Consider the following 25,207-nt stretch of genomic DNA (forward strand, 5'->3'; position numbering starts at 1 on the left):
GAGGGCATTCAAGACCATTATATTTTGAATTACATTGATTTGGCCAATAAAAATAGTTATTTAAGTGTCATAAGCAATTTTTGGAAGTTCATTCTGGAATATAATGTTATACTCACCTGAATATGATTGTAGGATGTGCACAGCCACTGGCTTGTTTCCGAGGTTATCTTGTTCTTGTTGAATTCGAACAGCAGAAGCCTCGAGTTTGGGCTTACAACCACGCAACTCAATTAGTTGTAGTGACCCGATTTCTGCAAACTCAATGGGTATCTCTTCCAAAACTCTGCAATGTATAATCACGAGGCGCTCAAGGACAGGAAAATTGTCATTTGTAGCTTTCCAGTATTTGAGATCATTCTGGCCAATTAGCAAAAGCTTCAAACTAGTAAATCCTCCTACAATTGGATACCATTCTTCGCCTTTACAAGCATTCAGCTTCAGCTTCAGCACCTCAAGTTTAGGCAATTCACCTATGATGTCCAAGTCCTCCCACCTTAATTCAATTTGACGCAACTCTAACTTCTTCAGTGTTGGCGGAAAAGCTTTTGCACTTGGAATGGTCAGTGGTGAAATCTCATTGTCTAAAGACCACCGATCATATAGTTTAAAACTCATTGTTTCAACTTGATGTAGATGGACAAGATTGTCAACAAGTCTACATTCCTGAAATCTTTTATAGTCACATGAATGACCACATATTCATAATTTTTTAACATTTCGAATACCTGAAATAACCTCCTTTGTGCAACAACTTGGAGACAAGCCAGAAATAGTTTGTACATTTGAAAAATTCAAGTACCTCTCTTCATCAACAGATTCACTTAGAGGATTTGGCAAATAAAATTTATGCAGTCTGAGATGCCTTAATTGCATTAGTTCCCAAATTTGCTCTGGAAACACCATAGATGTTGACTGATACGAACCAACACGCTTGAATGTTTGTAGATTCCATAACCTGCAAATTTCTGGAGGCATGATAAAACTCCCGCGCAAGACTAGGTACCTCAACCAAATGAGGGATAGTATCTGCGGAGGGAATGACCTATTAAACCATATAGGAGTTAAGTCCAACACTCTGAGTAAGTTGAAATGAACAAGCTCCGATTTGAGAGTAAAGCTGTAAGTATAACCACAGAAAGTGAGAATAGAATGAGTTCGCTTCGGGAGATGGTTGTCATCGTCATCATCTGTTTGCCTTATTAGACGATGATGTCCAGGGGTAAGAAGGGCCCTATAAGAACCATAGTCAATATCAGTGCCATCAGTCCATCGCTTAAAGGGCTGCATTTTATGCCTAGTAAGAAGATGACATTGATCATCAAACACAATATCATCGCTATGTGCTTTTTGTGCTTCCGGACCATCATATACAATGTCACTCATGGCAAAAGTGTTTTGGCTTTGAGCTAACTCTCTCAAGCACAGCTCATATATTAGATCATGAACCTTACATGTTCTAATTTTCGTTTCCTCCCAATTTTTCCTGCTGACGAGAACTAGACATCTGTCGACAAGATCTTGTAAACATTTCTCAGCCTCCCCTTCCAAGTCTTCTACCAACTTCAAAAACCCCGCAGCAATCCATAATCTCATCAATCTCTTCACTGAAATCTCACTGTCTTCTGGAAAAACTCCAAAATACATGCTTTTAGGTCACTGGTCAAGTGATTGTAACTCAACCCAAGCACATGTAAACATTGTTTATCAGGATCATTTGTGACAAATGACTTGACATCTTCAGCAACATTTTCCCAATCTTCTATTGTCCTTTCAGATTTAGACAAAAGCCCAGCAACAACGACAATGGTTAACGGTAACCCCTGACATTTGTCTACAATTTGTTTCCCAATAGTCTCAAATTCAGATGGTAGTGCTTCATTTGCAAACGCGATACTTTTGAAAAGCTTCCAACTATCAACTGGACCCATGAGATCCATCTGCAAAGAAAGATTCTCTGTACCAGCAGAACAAGCTACTTCAATGTTACGGGTCGTCAACAATATTCGACTCCCATTATTTTCACTTGGAAAGCATAGTCTCACGTCATCCCATGCTTCACTCTTCCACATGTCATCCAATACAATTAAGTACCTCTTTCCTTTTAAACTCTTTTGTAGCATGTCAGCTAGCTCTGCCTCATCGTCCATGTTAAATTTGTCGCCCTTTGTATGACGCAGAAGGCTCAACAAGATTTCCTTTACGTTATGTTGTTGAGAAATAGTAGCCCACGCGCAAACATCAAAGTGAAGCCGGATGGCTGCATCATCGTAAACTTCTTTCGCTAAAGTTGTTTTACCAATGCCCCCCATCCCCACTATCGGGACGACTTTGAGTCTACCAGACGAGCCACGATGTTGTGTTAGTTCTACAAGCAACCTTTTCCTTTGATCATCGCGTCCCACCATATTGTTCTCCACATTTGGAGTATGCTTTTCTGAACTTGAGTCTTGAACCAAAGCTTCCTTTGATGCTTTTTTGCCTTCATTTTGAATCTTTGGCGACTCATTCCGGAGATGATCAATCTCCTCTGCTACCTGTTTTAGGCTATCACAAAGCCTCTTATGTGCCTTTTCTTTCTGCATTTCATCCTTTGCCATTAAAAATTCTGTTAGTCGCAGTTGAATTGTGTGTTCAACAGCATTTGCAGCTTCTTTTATCTGTGCTTCCAAATCTGTCATTTTCCCAGAATTGTTGTTTTTCTCAAAGTTCTTGAGTAATACTTCCAAGAAGCTAACTTTTTCACGAAGAGCGAGAAATTCTTCTTTGTGATCACAAACTAGAGATTGCATTGGTGAATTGGATGCCAAGACCGACTCCATCGTTCTCATAAGAGAAGCAACACTAGCATAAGCCATATCTATTGTATTCCAATTATGACCTGAAACCTGCAAGTTGCAAGACGTCAATGTTGGTATTCTACTGTTTGATTCTGGTGCAAATTAAATTGTAACATCCCGACCTCCTCGAGCTTATTTTTGACGAAATTTGAAGCTTGTCAGGTCAAAATGATGTGGAAATGTTGTACTAACGTGTAAAACAAAGAAACGAATGAAGGCTTGGAAACAAAGAAAGTTGGAAAATAAACTAACTGACAACAGAATATGCATGAATCAGCCACTCAACTTCAGGAAGGTTTAACTCTTAATGTAGAAAGAATTTGATCATAACTTCTAAGAGGAAGTTGTAGGCCTTAAACTCTACTTTCTAACAGTTAAAACGGTTCGTCAATTGATCATCCCTACACAAAGTTATGGTCAATTTACTAAATGTGCAATGTGCAGAAATGTAATGTACTGGCCTAGGGCGGAAAAATAAGGGGGGAGGCAGTCTAAAGTGCCAAATCCAGTGACTTGGGAGCACCCTATCCTTATGTAAGAGGACTTGAGAGCACCCAATGTCTAATAAGAGGATCTGTTCAAGATTTTGTATCGGCGAAAACCTTCATGTCATATTTTGATCGGGTCAACGGAGATAAAGCCTTTGAAAGCTGCCATGTGACGACAATATGACGTGTCAATCTGATTTCAAAAGGTCGAAGTCATATGAAGAAGGCAGGTTGTTGCCGAGGTCGAGGTGGCCCAATAAGAGACGAGGATGAGGACGAGCACCCGTTTTCGGCATGCAGTAACAACTAGTTTGAGGATTTATGTTCCCTAGAGAATATTCTAGTAAATATTCTTCTCTATTGTACTATTTAGGGTTTTGTGACCCACGTATGCTTATAAATATGAAGGGATGTAGTTCTAGAAAGGAGATTGAACACTTTTGTAAAAGAACAATATTAACATTCTCTAAAGATTCTATCTCTTTATCATATACATACAAAGTTTGCCTTTATACCTATTTGTCTATCTCTTCTCTCCCGATCCAAGAAGAATCGGAGTATTCAAAGGCTTATCATTATTCATCATAGTCAGAAGAATCAACGGAAAATCTCATCCCTGTCGGGTGAACCTTATTCCATTATTTACTTAACTGTTATTTATTGTCATTTATTGCTCTCTTTCACTTTCTTAAATTATTTATTGCTCCATTAGTACTCCAAGATATAGCTATCTAACAGCACACATGCGATATTCTTCACGAATACGAATACACTAGATCTGTCATTTGGGTATTGATATTGACTTAGATTAACCTCTTTCTCTATAAATCTAATTGTATAAAACCCTAGATCTAAATTTTTGGTCATACAGATTTGAGGTAAAGATTGAAATTTAATCATACTAACATATGAAATCTGATGTATTGTATTTATCCAAAGCACTGTATTTTTTTTTAGGGAAATAACATTTATATATAAATGAATTGACTGAGCATCCATAGTGATTAGTAGCAACCATACATTAAAAGTATATGAGCATCTTGTTTTTGCACAAAACATCCCGCATTCATGCAAGGTTTGTGAAAGAGCCGCACTCCAAGAGGTGTAATAAAAATATAGGAGCACCCACGACTTACAAATCTTAGATCCGCCACTATATAAGACTACAAACTATATTAGAATATAACATACTACAAACAACAACATACTCAGTATAATCGCACATAATGAAATCGTACTTTCTACCTTGTGGAGATTCATAAGCACCACATTGTTTATAATATTAAGAAAAGAATATAAGAAACACAAATACCTCTGATTGCCTGAAATGGTATATGCAGTCTTGTTACTGAGTAAATTCCATATTATATTGAAAGAAAGAAAGAATTAGTCTTGTCAATTCACAAGTCTTCGTAAAAAATTTGATGAAAAGTCCGATGAGAGTTGACCCGGGAAAGTACGCAAAAGGAGTATTGTATTATTATGCCAAAATAATACCCTAGTGTTTCAGTTTAGACAAGATAGTTTAATTCGGAGTGGAGTTTAAGAAAAAAAACTTTTGAAAATTGTGCTCTCAAAAGCTCAAGGGGTCGTTTGGTTGGAATATGGATTATGCCAGTATAAGTTATGTGTGGATAAGTTATGCTGTGATTAGTTATGCTGAGATTGTTGTTTATTCACTGTTTGGTATGTTGTACTAAAAATGACAATTGCATAATTTTTAAAAAGAAGGTATAAATTATACCGGTGCTAATTACTCCACCCTCTATAAGGTATAAGTTATCCTGATGTTAATTTTAACACCGCGATAACTTATACCTGGTTTGCTAACCAAACATAGTATTAAGATGATATTAAATTTTTATATCACCCATATACCTTCTTATACCTCATACCAAACGACCCCTAAGAGGTAAAAGCTTTGCATTTGTGTGAATATAAAAGTTTTTCATTAAGGGTAAAATTGATAAAATAAAGAGTTTAAAGTTATATTATTTCTAATTATAGAAATATGTCATTCATTTTGGAACAGACTAATAAGTAAAGTGTGTCATCTAAATTGAAACAAAGAGAGTATTTGTTTTTGTTGTTTATTTCAAATTAATCATATTGTATTGTTAAATTCATTGTTCGGGAACAATGAAAAGCCTCATTTTACTAAACAACCAAATTGGCATGGTGGAATTGTTTCCTGTTTTTCTTTCCAATTATGCCCTTGCTTATTACTCCTTCTTTTTCAAATTAGATGAGTTACTTTCCTTTTTAGTCTGTTCTAAAATAAATAACACATCTCTAAATTCAGAAATAATTCAATTTTAAACTCTTCATTTTACCCATTTTACCTTTAATGAGAACCTTTTAAAATCACACAAATGTCATGACCCCATACAACTTTTACCCCTTAAACTTTTAAGATCACAAGTTTTAAAAGTTCTTTTTGTTTCTTAAACTCCGTGCCAAATCAAACTAACCCATTTAAATTGAAACGGAAGAAGTAGCCTATAATTCTATTTTATATTTTACTCCACTCAATTACATAATTTTTGCATTTGCCGTCGTCCAAAACATTGGGTTGTTCTTATGTTCCTATTTTCTGTATCCTTTATTTCACTCCATGTTATTTGGACACTTTTTGCTGATTTTAGTTTACTATGACAAGGGGTTGCTCTGATGGTAAGCAACCCCCACTTCCAACCGAGAGGTTGTGAGTTCGAGTCTCCCCAAGAGCAAGGTGGGAAGTTCTTGGAGGGAAGGATGCCGGGGTCTATTTGGAAACAGTCTCTCTACCCTAGGGTAGGGGTAAGGTCTGCGTACACACTACCCTCCCCAGACCCCACTAAGTGGGATTATACTAGATTGTTGTTGTTGTATTTAATTTCCTCAGGTTGTTTCCCTTACTTGAAACTACATGTATCCATGACCATATTTTTGTTCTACAAAATAACATATTTATTATAAAGAAGTACATGAATATATGGAGCAGATTATAAAAAAATTACACAAGCAGTGTTTTACGTAATTAAGTGGCTTTAGTGTCGTCCTTTTGACGAAAAAGCTAGTATTCATGTTTTTCCTAAGTCGATAGAGTCAAATTAGAAAAAATAAAAATATTATTTAATAATACCAAATAATATAATCTATTCAAACGTTATATCTATAAAATATACGAACAATACAATATAATATGATACATTATAAAACGATAGATAACAATGATCCAAACAGAGTGTTAAAAGATAATGCATCTGGCTTCACATTAGATAATCTAGACCGATACATGCACTAAGATTTGCTGGAGAGTACTGCCTTCGTTGACTCACCGTTTATTTGACTCATTTTTTTAAAGTATATTTTAAAATAATGACAACTTTTTATATCTAAAAGTAATTTAATTTTAATTTTTTTTTAAATTATAAATTTCAAAAGTTTTCATGCAAAGTCATATACACCTTCACATGGTGTGCCGTTATCTTAAAAAAATGTGTTTGAGATCCACATTTTACAGGGTAATATTATATTACAGTACGTGCGCAGATAGATCCAGATGACATTGTTTGTTTTCATTAAGGAATTTTTACCTATTTTAACTTAATCACATGATTATATACAATTTACCCATTATATAAAAATTAGTTTTAAATAAGTATCTCTTTATATTAGGAATTGAATAACTCTCTCTCCGTCTCTCTATTGTATATGAAGGAAAAAATCTCGTTCATTAATCCTTGTCTAGTTAAGGGGATTGTGGAGAAGATATTGGAAAAAAGTAGAAATTCAAAAATCATACAATATAGACCACAAAGTGCAAAAAAAAATAAAAAATTGCGAAGTTATAAATTACAATTTGGAATAAATCTCTACTATTTAATCGTTGCACTTTCTGACTTACTAATTTACGTCCACTCCTTATTTTTGGTTCTTTATACGAAAATAAATCATAACCTTTTTTATACAACGATGAGTTGGAATTCTACCTCATTTCCTAACTTGTTTGATTGACGTATTACCTAATGAATTTTCATGAGTTCTTTGCTTTAATTTAGAGGTTGACCGGAGGAGAAGTATCATATGGTATAGTGGGAAAATGATACTGTATAACCACTCTCAAAATAATAGCCGAAAAATATATATTTTTTATATTTATATATATTTTGTATGTTATATACAAAAATTATACAAATTTTATACACTTTTTTGGCTATAAAAAATAATTAGGAAAGTACAGAAATAGTCAATTTAAACTCAAACTTACCAACCTCTAGCCCAAAATTAGACATTTACCAAAAGTAGCCGAAAATTAGAGATACACGCAAGGAAGGATTCTTCCATCCGAGAATCACGCTAAAGATCTTCCTTCCTTCCCTGTTTTTCAAGCGTATCAATTTCTCAGACACCTACATTCTATAAGTTACAGCCTTCTCTCCCTCAAAATTCTCAAAAGGAGCTCTAAATTTCACTCAAATATCGATCAATTTCACCGTAGAAGAACCAATATCCATTCGCGATTTCTCTATAGATACAACTTTAATAAAGGAATTGCGAGCTACAATCAAAATCAATCAAGGAATTAGTGAGTTTTGACCTAATTTCATCTACTTCAATGGCAAATTTACCAATTTTTATTCAATATGGTGGCTGATCGAATGTTGACAATAGTTTTGTGGATTACAATGCCTATGTTGTAATAGTTGCTCCAAATATAAGTTTTGAAGATTTTGTAGACGTGATTTCGAAACAACTTATGATAGATACTTCATTGAATGTTATTGAAATCAAATACACTGTCCACAATGGTTCTCCACCAATAGTGATAGAAAATAATATGGGTGTACGTGTATATCTTGAGTTGAAAAAAGCTCGGAATTTATAATGAATCCCCGTTGTATAACATCGAGCGAAAAGGATATGGACATGATCTGCTACAATTCAAATTCTACTGTGATTTCCCCAGAATGTGCACAAAGCTCCGTTATACAGGAGAGATACACTGGAGATACAATTAATATGATTGAGTTTGGGGATGGAGAAGACTTGCAGGATACAAAATTTGATGAAAACACAATAATAACTGACCCTCAACACATAGATGTAGAAGAAGGTCAAATTTATAAAGACAAGACTATGATAGTCAAAGTCATGAAGCACTTGGCAGTAAAGAAAAAATTCTAGTTTAAGGTGCATAGATCAAGTGAAAGCAGGTATCAAAATTTTACTGTATAATTATGTATCCCAATGTATATCATAGTTGATGTTAGAAGCATAATTATACAGAAAATAAGTTGTTGCTTGTAAGTTTGTTACTATACGCTTTTAAATTGTGGTTTTCACCGTATAGTACTGCATAGTCATTGTATTTTTTCATATATGGTAGTGTGTATCACTATATACCATTATATTTCATGTCGCTATATTTATTAATAGAAAAGTTTATATCCTTTTTGTAGGTACTGCCTAGTATGCATCAACACCAATCGTAGCGATTGGTGTTTCAAGTCTTCCAGCCTGAAAAAAGCAAAACTTTTCAAGGTCAGAAATTTCAGCAAACTGCACTCATGCCTGCTGAAAGATAGATCTTATGCACAACGTCAAGCTATTGCAAAACTCATCGGCAGTCTTATGATAGACAAGTATAAAGACCCAAAAATAATATACACTCCTAATGACATAATTGGAGACATGAACAAGCAGTATGGTCTTCAAATGATATTTATGCAAGCATGGTAATCGAAGGAATATGCAGTTCAACTACTGAAAGGGAACCTGAGCGAATCATATGAAAAGTTGCTAAGCTACTTTTATATGTTGGTTCTTACAAATTCTATGTTGGTGGTAAGTTTGAAAAAAACCGACGAAGACCTGTTCATGTATGCTTTCGTTGCACTATATCCGTTTATAAAAGGATGGCAGTATTACAAACCGGTTGTTTATAGATGGAACCTTTCTTAAATCGACATACAGAGGAACATTATTGATAGCATCCACACAAGATCCAACAGGTAAAAATAAGAACTATAATGTAAAATATATATATATATATATATATATATATTATTCATGTATATACTCACATATGTTTATATGATTTAATTTATTAGGTAGTATACTACCACTCGCATATGCCATAGCAGATTCAAAGAATAGTGCTTCTTGGGAGTGATTTTTGCAAGGTTCAAGGATGCATTTGGGGAAAGGGAGGGAATGTGCATAGTCTCGGACAGATACGAAGGCATTGAAAAATACAGCGACAACATTGTATCCACAAGTATGTCACTGTGTCTGCATATGGCATCTATGGAATAATGTAAAAAAATTACAAGAAGAACCATTTGCAGCTCAAAGACATATTCTTTACTATGGCCAAAACATACACAATTGAGAAATTTGATTACCACATATCAGAGGTAGAGAGAATTGAAAGAGGGTCAAAGATTACTTAATCAACGTTGGGTATGAAAGATGGTCCAGAGCACATTCCACTGTCAACAGAACATTGACAATAACTTCAAACATTGCGGAGTCGATCAATGCAACATTCAAGGCTGCTAGTCAACTCCCAGTACTTCCTTTGCTGGAGTACTTAAGGCAATTGATCAGACGATGGAACGTTACAAACCAAAAGAATGCAATAGAGTCATTTACTGATCTTGGGAAAAAATATGATACAATGCTGATGGACAATCTCGAATTGTCACATCGAATGAAGGTATGACTAGAATCTGTAGATACTTGTGCATATAATATGTAATCATACCGAATTTACGGATCTGCTATATCTTGAACCCTTTATGTGATTATGTTAAATCAGTGTCCACCTTCACGGCACAAGAAGACCAAATTGTTTAACTTTTAGGCGACTATCAGCATGTCTATAAAGCTTTCAATTTAATGTAGCATCTATGCCTACTCTATTACTAAAATATTGGTTGGTTTGACATGATATTTAGCTCTTTTGAATCTTGTAAGCTCTCCGGTATATGTATTTTGAGGGCATTTGTTGTGTCACCACTAACAATAGTTGATAAATTTTGTAGGTGACCCCTTCGACGAGTTACTTATATTCAATACTTGACAAGAGTAAGCAGTGTTCCTAAAAGATCAAACTTGCAGCTGTAAAAGGTTTCAGTTGGATGATCTGCCATATGCACATGCTTGGGCAGTATTAAAATACAAATACAGTGATTACATTGAGTATTGCTCGGTGTACTATACCAGGAAGTACCTATTGAAAATCTATGAAATTCCAATTTATTCAATTCTTGATGAAAGCACATGAAAAATTCCTGGAGAAGTTCTAGATGAAAAAGTCTTGCCACCAGACGTGACTAAATCAATAGGAAGGCCAAAAAATGGGAGGTGCTAGCCAGTATCTGAAAGGGAACGAAAAAGGTTGATTTCATGTGGACAATGTGGAGAAGAAGTTCACAACAGAAAAACTTGTAGAAATAATCCAAAGAGAGGATGAAATATGTCAAACTTAGAATTACTTATTATTTTATACTTTACTGAATATCATAGAGATTTAGAAGAATCCAATATATCAAAAACTGTATCAACGCATAATGTCATTTGAATTTTAGATATAAATAAATATTTGATCTATCATTTAAAATCGTGTTGCAAGTGTATTTTTTAAATTATACATCTTTGATTAAAAAAAGAAGTTGTATCAGCTATGTATAATATTGGTATCTCTTATGTATCACCTATGTATCTCTGTGTATCAGTAAATTACTATTTAAAAAAGAAGTTGTATCAGCTATGTATTATATTTATATCACATATGTATATCTTGTGTATTACCTATATATCTCTTATGTATTACCTATGTATCTCTGTGTATCGGCTCTTAGTCATGTCTATATTTGTGTAATAACAAAGCTAACTAATGGAAAACAGTTGTAGCAGCCAGTAAACTGTGCAAATAGTTTTAGAAATTTGCAAATAAGAGTGTGGCTTCATCAATATATATTTTGAAACAAAACAAACTGCAGAACGCATTGTGAAGAAATTAACTGTGCAGCAACCCAAAACAACTGTATCATCTATGTATCATGTGTGTATCATATATGTATTATATGTGTATCATACGTGTATCATTTGTGTAACTGAAAGAAACTATTGTATATTTTTCATATCTTGAATTCACAACACAAAATCAAGGGAGAAAACACCAAAATAAACTAATCTGCAATACTTTAATATTGTACTAAAACTCATGAAACCTTTATAAAAGAGTAGACATCTCATTTTCCGTACAAATCTTAAAAGTATTCATAAAATTCAAACACAAGCAAATTTGATCCATCTTACAACAAAGACAACATAAAAGCAATACAAAAAAAAATTGAGTTCATCCTACAATAGTGACAAAGGTAACCAATTCTTCCGCTTCTGCTTGACTTATTCTGTCGGTCAATAATCTCATCATCACTTTGCGCTTTCAGTTCCATATTCTTTCTAGCATAATCCCACAAGAGAGTACCAAATCTGCGTCGATGTGCATATGCATTGAATTTTTTAGGAGGCGTCTTGCCCTCAATGAAATACTCAACAAATGATGCCGCAAATACACCACAATCACTACAAAAATAGAAATAATAATATCAAACTGCAGAATCTAAAAAAATAGATTTTATTTAAAAAAATTCATACGCTTCGACTTGTTGAGGCAGTACTTCAACCAGTTTTACATCAAATGGGGTAATCAAGTCCTTTGATTTGTAGACACCAGTGTGCCAATTGATGTCTTTTTGTTTAAATAGAATGCGTGTGCACAAAAAAATAAGGCATCAACACAGAATACTTGCACATTATGTTATGGACTTTGGCTTGATGAGCAGCTCCACCGCGCATAGAATTATACACATAAATGCACCTATCCTTGAAGGATATCACAACCATTATCCAATGTCACTGCTCCGCAAAATTAATTGGCAATAAGACGTGCTCCACAGTGTGCCATAGAACATTGGCCTCCAAGACATACCCTGAATATACTCTGCAATGACATGTTTCGGATTGCACTCTTCATTATCTTCACCTATTTCAATAAATTCCTACCACAACTCATTAATTTTGTCGTTGAAGTACCAATCAGTGGTGGTGAATGTTACAGGTAGGTCTTTGTCATACTTCCCCTTCTTCCTCAAATAATAGAACCAAATCTCAATGTGCTGAAACAAAACATTACAAATAATTAATCACTGTAATAGTATAAAATAGGTAACCAAATGATGACAAATTTGCGTCAACCAATTCCTTGATCTCTCATTTTATTAGCATTATCAGAGGCAAGCCCAAAAAAATTAAAATTCATTTATCTCCTTTGGAGATGTATTTCAGTAATTAGGATAAGTATCATACTAATAGAGATGCATTTCGTCAAGCTTAGACTTAGAGGTCAAAAGAAAGTTTCATCTGTAGTCACTATTCCAGATGTGACAGTAGAAATCATCACAACTTGAAGGCTCGTAAGATTTAAGCGGCTACGCTTTTTTCAAACCAAATTTACAGGAAACAAAGGAAATTAATGCTGACTAGTTCTCTTGTGCCAGGAAAGATAGCAATTAATAATCTGTTCTAACTTAAGAGGCCTGATCACATGTACACCAGTAAATTCGGCCAAAGTGTAAAATCATTTTTTGTCTTCAACATGATATACACCTAGATCATAAGCAGAATTCAGTTCACTAACAAAGTTCGGGTAAATTTAATTCCTGGTAACAGATATACACAAAAGAGATACAGTGATTTGGTATAAAATAATGCTACAAATGAAAATATATTAAAATATAAAACTGAACAAAATTTAGAAGTTGAAAGCATACTTCTTTCTGGACTTTCCTTCTTTGACCCACACAGCAAATATATTCAATAAAGAGCTGTTAACGCCAGTTTCGATTTTGCTTTGAAAAGGATGCTTAACAGCATAATTTTTTTTTTCTTTCGCTGCAACAACATCACTACTGGATCCTGAATCAAATACAGTAATGAACATAGATTGCACGTCCTTTGCAGGACATCTATTTTTTTCATTTGTTGCGAAACTTCAGGAAGTAACTCAGTCTGGTACAGAACAATCTGAGATTCAGGAACCTCTTTCTCAGATTGTTCCTTCATCTCCCATGCCACCTCCGCCTCATCAACACTTGTAGTCATAACAATAGTGCAGTCTGAGATTCGAGAACATTTTCTTTCTCAAATTCTGCCTCTATCTCCCCTGCCGCCTCATCTACAGTAGCATTAGAATGCATTATATCTGGTGTGAAAGTTACTTTAGCTACGAATATGATAAGGACACCACCAGAAGGCTCTTCCATGATATTGACACCTAACTAATCTGCTTCATCGAGCACAAAGTTGTTACGATGATGCGCACTGGTATCTCCATGAGAATATGGAACATCTTCGCCTTTACTTCCACTGACCCTTTTTTTTTTACAGAATGCACAACTAAGCACACTTTGCAACCATCCATATCAAACATCTTCATTGCCACCAAACTCCATATTGCTCAAAAATTATTATTTTCTTGACGACCACTGGTGTCTTCCTTTGGATGTGCACTATATTTGTCTTTGCTTGCACTAAGCTATTTTTTTAAAAAAAAGATACACTAAGTTAACTAAAAAGTAAAAGGAAATGCACATTGGAAAAGAAACACATATCTTGGAATTTATCAACTCAAAGACTTCCTTGAATTTATTAAAAACATATTCCATGAAGGACTTTAACTGCTTATGGAACTACAAAAGGAAACAAATAAGAAAAATAATAGACTTTGAATATACATTTTTAACAAAACTTTTAAATATAAATACAATCCTGTTTAATATCAGCTTTCAACTTCTGCAACTCACGATCATAATCAATAGGTTGGACACCCGGATTCTATTTTGGTGGGAGGGGCTCCTTAATCTGTTTCGAGGGTGGTGTGACAAAATCATCGCTATCATCAATAGGAAGTTTTCCCATGTTACGTGATGTCAAATATTTTTGATACTCATCGTTAACTTCAACAGGAAAAGTAATCTCCGTAGCTCTTCAGTTGTAGGAGAAATATTTTTAAACTGCAAATGTAACAAAAAGAGGTTCAGTCCTAGATGTATAAAAACTATATATTTGATGTATCATAATGAATTATAGGGTATTATATATGTATAACCCATCAATACATAAAAGTCGGTACTTTATTCCCTGTGCTATTGAAGAAACCAGTAGAGAAGTCCTCACGTGTTGGCATGTCTGTCATTTCCCAATTCAATATGCGTGGTGTATGATCTCCGACGCGAACAACAAACTTTTTATCAACTATAGTGCAACATTCATAGAACCACACCTGTAGTGCAAGAGGAAATCCACCAATCCTATAAAATTCAGACTTTCCCTTCAACATGTCCCTCACTAACTTCATTCAAGCTCGAAACACAATCTTATCCCAGGGAAAGGACACATACTCACCACTTTCGACAGATGGAAATACGTTTACTTATAAATGTCTTCTGAGCCTGAGTGGACATTAGAAATGTGTTTATGAAATAAATGATTGCAATCTTTACTGTGTCTTCATCAGACTACCATTTCTTCTTCTCAAAATAGTCAATAAGCGACTTCTTTAACACCACTTCAACACCAGAAAAATAAGTATTCACCAACCTATTAGGTCCACTGAAGTTACCCGCAATATGTTCATTGCCACAACAGTTTAAACCACTTACAACACCAAATTCTCGAAGACCAAAACATAAAACACATTTGTCATTCAATGTCACATAAAATTGATCACACTTATCTTTAACAAACTCCCTAAACAATAAAGAATGAATCAGTTATGTCTGGAAAGCAACTCGAGGTAAATCAAGGAAATAGCCAAAACAGCTTTCCCTAAGCATCTGAAGCTGGACATCATTCAACTTTGACTATAAAACTAATACGATGTCCACATTAGTGTATGATGTCCAACGAGTAACATGAAGTCATGACCCAAACCGTAGGGCCGCAATGGGCACCCGGTGCCTTACTCAACCGAGTACCAACGTAACATATCTTTCTTATCATACTTCATGTGTAAATGGGCCAGAAGGGCTGTCATGAGATAACCAGAATAAAATATAAAATAATAATATATATAGGACGACCTAACATAATATAGAAACTTATACATGTGACATACAGGCTGATAAGGCCGACATGATCGTTTGTATACTCGAAACATAGGCCGACAAAGTCATACAAGTATCCATATATATAACATCTGTCTACAAGACTCTAAGAGTACATAAATGTCATAAATTTCAAGACAGGACCCTACCATACCAATCAATATATGCCCAAAATTATACTGACCAATTAGGAAACTTTAGAGCAAATAGAGTGCACCAACACCTTCCGTTGAGCTGATAGCCTCCTTGGAGGACTGTCAACCTATCTATCGGGACCTGCGGGCATAAAATGCAGCATCCCTAGACAAAAGGAACGTCAGTACAAATAAAGTACCGAGTATGTAAGGCATGAAAAGTCGTATATAATAGACATGAAAGAATCATAGAGTAAAAGACTCAACCTGTAAGTCTGAATATCTTTGTGAATCATGAAACATTTATAATGTCATGTATATATGTATAAATATCATACCATGCATAGGTATATGTGTACATAATATCATCAAGTCTCTGAGGCATCCCATCATATCATCTCGTTCACTGTGGGCGAAATCATTAACATATACCATGTGATCAGGTGGTGGTGTGTATATAATGCCATAACCTTTCCCCATACCCCATATACATATATTATATGCATATATAATGCCACATGGTCATGGGTCAATGTACATGTACAAATGAATGCAATGCATAATAAAGTACGCCAATCGGAATGTCATAAGATCATTATGACTTCGATTAATATGATGAAATAAACTTTATCAACTTACGTATAGTGACGATCTGGCCAGTCGTCTCATGAGCTACCGCTCTGTTTCCCCCATTTCTGCTTCTTTATGCTTCGTTATCCGTGGTTTATGTGGTCGAGTTGATTGGTTTGCGTTTGGTGTGGTTTTGGTAAGAAATGAGACACTTAGTCTCTTTTAAGAAGGTTAAGTTGGAAAAGTTAATCGGATATTGATTTATGAGTTAGAGGGCTCGGATATGAGTTTCGATGGTTCGGTTAGCTTTGGGAGGTGATTTGTGACTTAGGAGTGTGATCGAAAGTGGTTTTGGATGTCCGGTGTAGAATTAGGCTTGAATTGGCGAAGTTAGTATTTTGGCAATTTTCGGTTGATAGGTGAGACTTTGATACTAGGGTCGGAATGGAATTCGGAGAGTTGATGTAGCTTCATTATGTCATTTGGGATGTGTGTGCAAAATTTTAGGTCATTCGGACATGGTATGGTTGGGTTTTTGATCGAAAACGTATTTCGAAAGTTTTTAGTAAACTTAGGCTTGAATTCGATGTGAATTGATAGATTTGGCATTGTTTGAGGCATTTTGATGATTGGAACAAGTTTGAATGAGGTACTGGGTTATGTTGGTGCTTTTGGTTGAGGTCCCGGGGGCCTCGGGGTGAATTCGGGTGGTTAACGGGAAGATGTTGGACTTAAGGAAATTCTGAAGATTGTTGCTTATGGTATTTCTGCACCTGCGGATTTAGGACAACAGGTGCAGTGCCGCACATGCGGAAGAAGAGCCGCAGATGCGAAGTTTGGGTTGGGGAGCAGTTTTCGCAGAAGCGGCGAGGTAGCCGCATCTGCGAAGCCGCATATGCGAAAGTTCAGTCGCAGATGCGACTTTTGGATTTAAATGAGAAACCGCAGAAGTGGTTGGTTGGACTGCAAATGCGGTACCGCAAGTGCGGTAAAAGGGGTCGCAGATACGAAAACCCCTGGGCAGAATGTTTAAGTTGTTCATCCGCGATTTTGAGCCATTTTTCCACCATAGCTGAGTATTTTGAGAGCTCTTTGAGGGAAAATGAAGAGGGACTCAAGGAGAAGTGATTAGATGTAAGATTTATGAGCAGAAAACATGATTCTATTGTGAAATTAACCTATAAATTCATGGAAATTTAGCTAAAAATGGAAGAACTAGGGCTTGGAATTTTGAGATTTTAATTTTGGGATTTGAAGGGCCATTTGAGGTCGGATTTGAGAACTCATGATATGTATGGACTCGTGGAAGGATAAGGAACCCATTGATGTAAAAATTTCTGAGTTTCGAGAAGTGGGCCCGGGGCTCGGGTTTTGCTAATTTCGGGAGTTTTGTTATTTTTTGATTGTTTTCGCTTGGGTTTTGTTTCCTTAGCATATTGTGACGTATTTGTTCTAGTTTTGGCCAGATTCGACACATGAGGAGGCCGATTTGAGAGGGAAAGGCGTAGCGAGCTAGAGTTTTGCCGGTTCGAGGTGAGTAATGATTGTAAATGATGTCCTGAGGGTTTGAAACCCCGGATTTGCACATCGTAGTGCAATATTGAGGTGAGACACACACTTGATGATGAGAGTGGGGTCATTTTCTATTGGGGATTGTGACTTGGTCCGTCCCGAGTGATACTTTTACCGCGTATTTGATTGAAGCTTAGTTGTTATCATTATTATTTGGATTGATTGCCATATTTGGGCTTCGTACCAATTATTTAAACCATCCAGATAGTTTATCATTATTTCCTCATTGTTTTGACTTACTACCTGAACTCAGTCGTACCGTTTTCCACTGTTTTACAACTTAGCCACTTTTACTCGGTTTTGAAACAAAAATGATATATTAAATGATGTTTTGGGCTGAGAACTACTATTTTACTAATGCCTGATGGGCTTATATGATTTTTGGACTTAGTACAGCCAAGGGCAAGATGTGAGGATACTATGGGATCGGGCTGTGCGCTGCAGCAGTGTTATGCTGATAATGATATAAGGTCGGGGCCTAGATTTGATGCTACGAGATGGCTTGATATTGCGCTTGGTCCGTAAGGGGCCCCTCCCAGAGTCTTCACACCCCCAGTGAGCACCGTCGACGAGATATATGGATCGGGCTGCACGCTGCAGCGATATATGGATCGGGTTATACGCCGCAACGGGTACTATATGATACTGTTTTATGAGTTGAATTTCTTTATATGTCTGTCACTTAATTGCTTATTTATTGTAGCATTACCATATTTCTTTTCCATTGGTTTATTGCTTTCATATTACTCGTTTAAACTGCCACATTATAGATTACTCTATGTTTTTTCGTGGCTTCTTATTCTCAGTCATTATTTATGCTTATTACTCACTAGGTCGGAGTATTCACCTTACTCCCCGCACCTTGCGTGCAGATCCAGGTGTTTCAGAGGCTGAGTGAGGATTTTCAGTCGATCAGTTCATATCCGGGAGTATTGAGGTAGCTGCACGGCGTTCGCAGCTCGGATCTCTCCCTTCTATCCTTTCGTTTTATCCTTATTTCCTAGGCTGATTATGTATTAGGCTGTTAAACTTGTACCAGAGGCTCGAGACTTGTGACACCAGATCTGTATGGGCTATGTAGTGGTATTATCATATGAATTTCCACATATTTAACTCGTTGTCTTAAACTCTTATTAGGGTAGTTTAGCAATTTAACTGTGCTAGCTGATAATGATTTTTATAAGAAAATAGATTGGGGTTGTTAGTTGGTCAGGCTTGCCTAGCAGTGTGTTGGGCGCCATCACGACCGGGGTTGGGGTCGTGACAAGTTGGTATCAGAGCCTAGGTTATATAGGTCTCGCAAGTCAAGAGCCGGTTTAGTAGAGTCTCGCGGATCGGTACGGAGATGTCTGTATTTATCCTCAAGAGGCTGCAGAACCTTTAGGAAAAAACTTCACATTCTTGAAATTCTTATCGTGCGAACTTGTTGGTCCAGGTACTAATACTTCTGTTATTCCATTCTCTCACAGATAGTGAGGACGTGAGTTATCGGACGAGGTGGACGACCACTAGTGCCACCAGTTGAGACCACCAGAGGCCGTGGACACGGTTGTGGACGTGGCAGAGGTAGAGCAGCGAGGGCAGCACTTGCAGATCCACCAGCTGCCCTAGCTCCGGATCAGGCTCCAGCTACGGATGCTCCAGCAGCACCAGTTTAGGCACCAACTGTGCCTATCGTGATTCCGGGTCTTTAGGAGGCCTTGGCACAAATCTTATCAGTTTGCACTGGCCTGGCTCAAGTAGTTTCAGCCATAACCGCAACAACTACTTCACAGGTTGGGGGAGGCAATCAGACCCCCGCTGCTCGCACCCCTGAGCAGGTAGTGCAGGGACTACAGACGCCGGGGGCACCTCCAGCTCAGCTGGTTGTGCCAGTTCAGGAGTTCGTAGTACCAGCCATGCCGGATGATGAGCAGTATCGTCTTGAGAGGTTTGGTAGGCTCCAACCTCCGTCGTTCAGTGGTGCTGAGGGCAAGGATGCCCAGGGTTTTCTTGACAAGTGTCAGCGGATGCTCCATACAACAGGGATTCTTGAGTCTAGTGGTGTGGCATTTACCACCTTTCAGTTCTCGGGGGATGCCTTTACTTGGTGGGAGGATTTTGAGAGGCGTAGGCCTGTCGGTTCAGCACCCCTTTCTTAGCAGCAGTTCTCCACTCTCTTCTTGGAGAAGTATGTACCGCAGTCTCGTAGAGAGGAGCTGTATAGGTAATTTGAGTGGTTGACGCAGGGAGATATGATCGTGACCCAGTATGAGATGAGATTTTCTAAGTTGGCTCGTCATGCCATTTGGATGATTCCATTAGATCGTGAGAGGATCAGGAGATTTGTGGATGGCCTTAACTACCATCTCCGTATTATGATAAATAGAGAGAGTATTGGGTGCTACATTCGAGGAGGTGGTTGATATCGCTCGTGAGATTGAGACAGTTTGCCGTCGAGAGTAAGAGGAGAGGGAGGCCAAGAGGCCTCGAGGATTGGGCATTTACAATGGTGCTCCTTCGAGGGTCCAGTTCCAACATGGTAGAGGTCTTTCTTTCAGGCCTGCTCAGTCGGCCCGTTCAGAGTATCGTGGGGCATTTTCAGGTCGTGGTCATCATGGATCTCAGCAGGGCCAGCCTTCATTCAGCGCCCTCCCAGCTCAGAGTTCATCTTGTGCTCCATCAGCTCAGGGTTCTTCTGCACCGAGTGCATCTTCTAGTCACTCAAATGTGAGGGTTTCCCTTCAGTCCCCATGTCTAGCACCGGTTAGCTGTTATGAGTGTAGAGAGTTTGGACATATGAGAAGGCAGTGCCCTTGACTTCGTGATAGTCGATTTCAGCAGAGGGGTCAACCCTTGAATTCTGCTCCAGTCACTTTACCACTTGCCCAGCTAGCTAGGGGTGGAGGTCAGGCAGCCAGGGGTCGCCCCATAGGGGGAGGTCGATCAGGCGGTGGCCAGGCTCATTTCTATGCTATTCCAGGCAGGACATATGCTATTGCTTTAGATGTTGTCATTACAGGTATTGTTTCAGTCTGCCACAGAGATGCCTCTGTATTATTTGATCCCGGTTCCACTTATTCTTATGTGTCCTCATATTTTGCTCATTATTTGGGTATGCCCTGGGAATTTCTTGCTTTACTTGTTCATGTGTCTACCCCGGTGGGCGATACTATTATTGTGGACCGTGTGTACCGGTCATATGTTGTGACTATTGGGGGTCTAGAGACCCGAGTCGATCTATTGCTATTGAGCATGGTAGACTTTGATGTTATTTTGGGCATGGATTGGTTATCTCCGTGTCATGCTATTCTAGATTGTCATGCTAAGACTGTCACTTTGTCTATGCCGGGTGTACCGCGTATCGAATGGCGTGGCACGACGGATTGTGTTCCTAGTAGAGTGATCTCTTTCTTGAAGGCCCAGCGTATGGATGGGAAGGGTTGTCTGTCATATCTAGCATTTGTGAGGGATGTTGGATCTGAGACTCCTAACATTGATTTTGTTCCAGTTGTGAGGGATTTTCCCGATGTTTTTCATGCAGACCTGTCGGGCATGCCACCAGATAGGGATATTGATTTTGGTATTGACCTAGTACCGGGCACTTAGCCCATTTCTATTCTGTCGTATTGTATGGCACAACAGAGTTGAAAGAATTAAAGGAACAACTTCAGGAACTCCTAGATAAGGGGTACATTTGGCCTAGTGTGTCACCGTGGGGTGCGCCGATTCTGTTTGTAAAGAAGAAGGATGGCACAATGAGAATGTGCATTGATTATAGGTAATTGAACAAGGTAACAATTAAGAACAAATATCCTTTGCACCGCATTGATGATTTATTTGACCAACTTCAGGGAGCGAGGGTGTTCTCTAAGATTGATCTCCGCTCGGGCTATCACTAGTTAAAGATTAGGGATTCAGACATTCTTAAGACTGCTTTCAGGACCAGATATGGTTATTATGAGTTCCTTGTTATGTCTTCCGGGCTAACCAATGCCCCAACAGCGTTCATGCAATTGATGAACAGCATGTTCCGGCCTTATCTTGATCCGTTCGTTATAGTATTCATTGATGATATCCTGGTGTACTCGCGTAGCCAGGAGGGGCACGCGGAGCATTTGAGAGTTGTATTGCAGAGATTGAGGGAGGAGAAGCTTTTATGCAAAATTCTCCAAGTGTGAGTTTTGGCTCAGTTCAGTGGCTTTCTTGGGACACATGGTGTCTAACGAGGGTATTCAGGTTGATCCGAAGAAGTTAGAGGCAACTCAGAGTTGGCCTAGGCCGTCTTCATCCACAGAGATTCGTAGCTTTCTTGGGTTGGTAGGCTATTATCGCCGGTTTGTTCAGGGATTCTCATCCATTGCATCGCCTTTGACCAAGTTGACTCAGAAGGGTGCTCCATTTGTATGGTCGGACGAGTGTAAGGAGAGCTTTCGGAAGCTTAAGACAGCTTTGACCATAGCTCTAGTATTGGTTTTGCCATCAGCTTCAGGTTCATATACCATGTATTATGATGCTTCGAGAGTTGGGATTGGTTGCATATTAATGCAGGAGGGCAGAGTTATTGCTTATGCTTCTCGTCAGTTGAAGCCCCATGAGAAGAACTACCCTGTTCATGATTTGGAGTTGGCTGCCATAGTTCATACATTGAAGATTTGGAGGCACTACTTGTATGGCATATCTTGTGAGGTATTCACCGATCATCGCAGTCTTCAGCATTTGTTCAAGCAAAAGGATCTTAATTTGAGGCAGCGAAGGTGGTTGGAGTTGCTTAAAGATTATGATATTACTATTTTGTATCATCCGGGAAAGTCCAATGTAGTGGCCGATGCTTTGAGCCGAAAGGCAGTGAGTATGGGGAGTTTGGCGTACATTCTAGTTTGGGAGAGACCCCTTGTAGTTGATGTTCAGGTCTTGGCCAATCGGTTTGTGAGACTAGATATTTCGGAGCCCAGTCGGGTGTTGGCTTGTGTGGTTTTTCGGTCTTCCTTATATGATCGCATCAGAGAGCGCCTGTATGATGATTCGCATTTGTTTGTCCTTAAGGACAGGGTTCAGCATGATGATGCCATAGATGTGACCATCGGTGATGATGGTGTGTTGAGGATGCATGGCCGGATCTGTGTGCCCAATGTGGATGGGCTTAGAGAGTTGATTCTGGAGGAGGCCCATAGCTCGCGGTATTCTATTCATCCGGGTGCCGCAAAGATGTATCAGGATTTGAGGCAGCACTATTGGTGGAGAAAAATGAAGAAAGATATTGTGGGATGTGTAGCTCGGTGTCTCAATTATCAGCAGGTGAAATATGAGCATCAGAAACCGGGTGGCTTGCTTCAGCAGATGGTTATTCCCGAGTGGAAGTGGGAGAGGATCACTATGGATTTTGTGGTTGGACTTCCTCAGACTTTGAAGAAGTTTGATGCTATTTGGGTGATTGTGGATCGGCTGACCAAGTCCGAACACTTCATTCTTATGTGTACTACCTATTCTTCAGAGCGGTTGGCAGGGATTTATATCCGGGAGATTGTTCGATTGCATGATGTTTCAGTTTCCATCATCTCAGATAGAGGTACTCAGTTTACTTCTCAGTTTTGGAGAGTCGTGCAGAAAGAGTAGGGTACTCAGGTGGAGTTGAGCATAACATTTCATCCTCAGACGGACGGACAGTCCGAGCGTACTATTCAGATATTGGAGGACATGTTGCGTGCTTGTGTTATTGATTTTGGAGGTTCATGGGATGAGTTTTTGCCGTTTGTAGAGTTTTCCTATAACAACAACTACTAGTCGAGTATTCAGATGGCTCCGTATGAAGCTTTGCATGGGAAGCGGTGTAGATCTCCAGTTGGTTGGTTCGATCCCGACGAGGCTAGGTTATTGAGGACAAATTTGGTTTAGGATGCCTTAGAGAAGGTGAAGGTGATTCAGGAGAGACTTCATACATTGTAGTCGCGTCAGAAGAGTTATGTGGACCGGAAGGTTCGAGATGTATCCTATATGGTGGGTGAAAAAGTTTTGTTGAAGGTTTCTCTCATGAAGGGTGTTATGAGATTTGCGAAGAAAGGAAAGTTGTGTCCACGGTTTATTGGGGCTTTTGAGGTGCTTCAGAGGTTTGGGGATGTGGCTTATGATCTTGCGTTGCCACCCAGCTTGTCGAGTGTGCATCCGGTATTTCATGTTTCTATGCTCCGGAAGTATATTGGAGATCCGTCTCATATTTTGGACTTCAGCACGGTTCAGTTGGATGATGATTTGACCTTTGATGTGGAGCCAGTAGCTATCTTGGGTCGTCAAGTTCAGAAGTTGAGGTCAAAAGATATAGCTTCAGTGAAAGTGCAGTGGAAAGGTCGGCCCGTGGAGGAGGCTACCTGGAAGACCGAGCGGCAGATGCAGAGCAGATATCCTCACCTATTTGAGGTTTCATGTATGTTTCTTGACTTGTTCGAGGATGAATGTTTGTTTAAGTTAGGGAGGATGTGATGACCCGGCCAGTCGTCTCATGAGTTATCCGTGGTTTATGTGGTCAAGCAGATATCCTCACCTATTTGAGGTTTCATGTATGTTTCCCCCATTTTGCTTCTTTATGCTTCGTTATCCATGGTTTATGTGTCGAGTTGATTGGTTTGCGTTTGTTGTGGTTTTGGTAAGAAATGAGACACTTAGTTTCTTTTAAGAAAGTTTAAGTTGGAAAAGTCAATCGGATGTTGACTTATAAGTTAAAGGGCTCGGATGTGAGTTTCAATGGTTTGGTTAGCTTCGGGAGGTGATTTGTGACTTAGGAGTGTGATCGGAAGTGGTTTTAGAGGTCCGGTGTAGAATTAGGCTTGAATTGGCGAAGTTAGTATTTTGGCGATTTCCGGTTGATAGGTGAGATTTTGATCCGAAGGTCGGAATGGAATTCAGAGAGTTGTTGTAGCTTCGTTATGTCATTTGGGATGTGTGTGCAAAATTTCAGGTCATTCGGACGTGGTTTTGTTGGGTTTTTGATCAAAAACGTATTTCGGAAGTTTTTAGTAAACTTAGGCTTGAATTCAATGTGAATTGATGGATTTGGCATTGTTTGAGGTGTTTTGATGATTGGAACAAGTTTGAATGAGGTACTAGATTGTGTTGGTGCTTTTGGTTGAGGTCTCGCGGGCCTCGGGGTGAATTCGGGTGGTTAACGGGAAGATGTTGGACTTAAGGGAATTCAGAAGATTGCTACTTCTGGTATTTCCGCACCTGCGGAATTAGGACAGCAGGTGCAGTGCCGCACATGCGGAAGAAGAGCCGCAGATGCGAAGTTTGGGTTGGGGAGCAGTTTTCGCAGAAGCGGCAAGGTGGCCGCATCTGCGAAGCAGCGGATGCAGAAGTTCAGTCGCAGATGCGACTTTTGGATTTAAATGAGAAACCACAGAAGCGGTTGGTTGGACCGCAAATGCGGTACCGCAGGTGCGGTAAAAGGGGTCGCAGATGCGAAAAACCCTGGC

General features: G+C 38.5%; 1 protein-coding gene and 1 pseudogene across 1 annotated transcript; one reads left to right on the forward strand and one right to left on the reverse strand.

Moving 5' to 3' along the window:
• Positions 1-307: 307 nt before the first annotated feature.
• LOC138868161 (putative late blight resistance protein homolog R1A-10) lies at positions 308-4,710 on the reverse strand (annotated as a pseudogene).
• A 19,025-nt stretch (positions 4,711-23,735) lies between these two features.
• LOC138870146 (uncharacterized) lies at positions 23,736-24,218 on the forward strand. Its single transcript, XM_070147841.1, has one exon. The coding sequence runs from the start codon at positions 23,736-23,738 to the stop codon at positions 24,216-24,218; it is 483 nt and encodes a 160-aa protein (XP_070003942.1).
• The last annotated feature ends 989 nt before the right edge of the window (positions 24,219-25,207 follow it).

This window comes from Nicotiana sylvestris, chromosome 6, assembly GCF_000393655.2.
Source record: "Nicotiana sylvestris chromosome 6, ASM39365v2, whole genome shotgun sequence".
In the NCBI taxonomy this organism is placed as follows: Eukaryota; Viridiplantae; Streptophyta; class Magnoliopsida; order Solanales; family Solanaceae; genus Nicotiana; species Nicotiana sylvestris.

What these genes read in the sequence shown, in the direction of transcription:
- LOC138870146 (XM_070147841.1), top strand. Translation starts at nt 23,736, where the DNA reads ATGGTGGGTGAAAAAGTTTTGTTGAAGGTTTCTCTCATGAAGGGTGTT.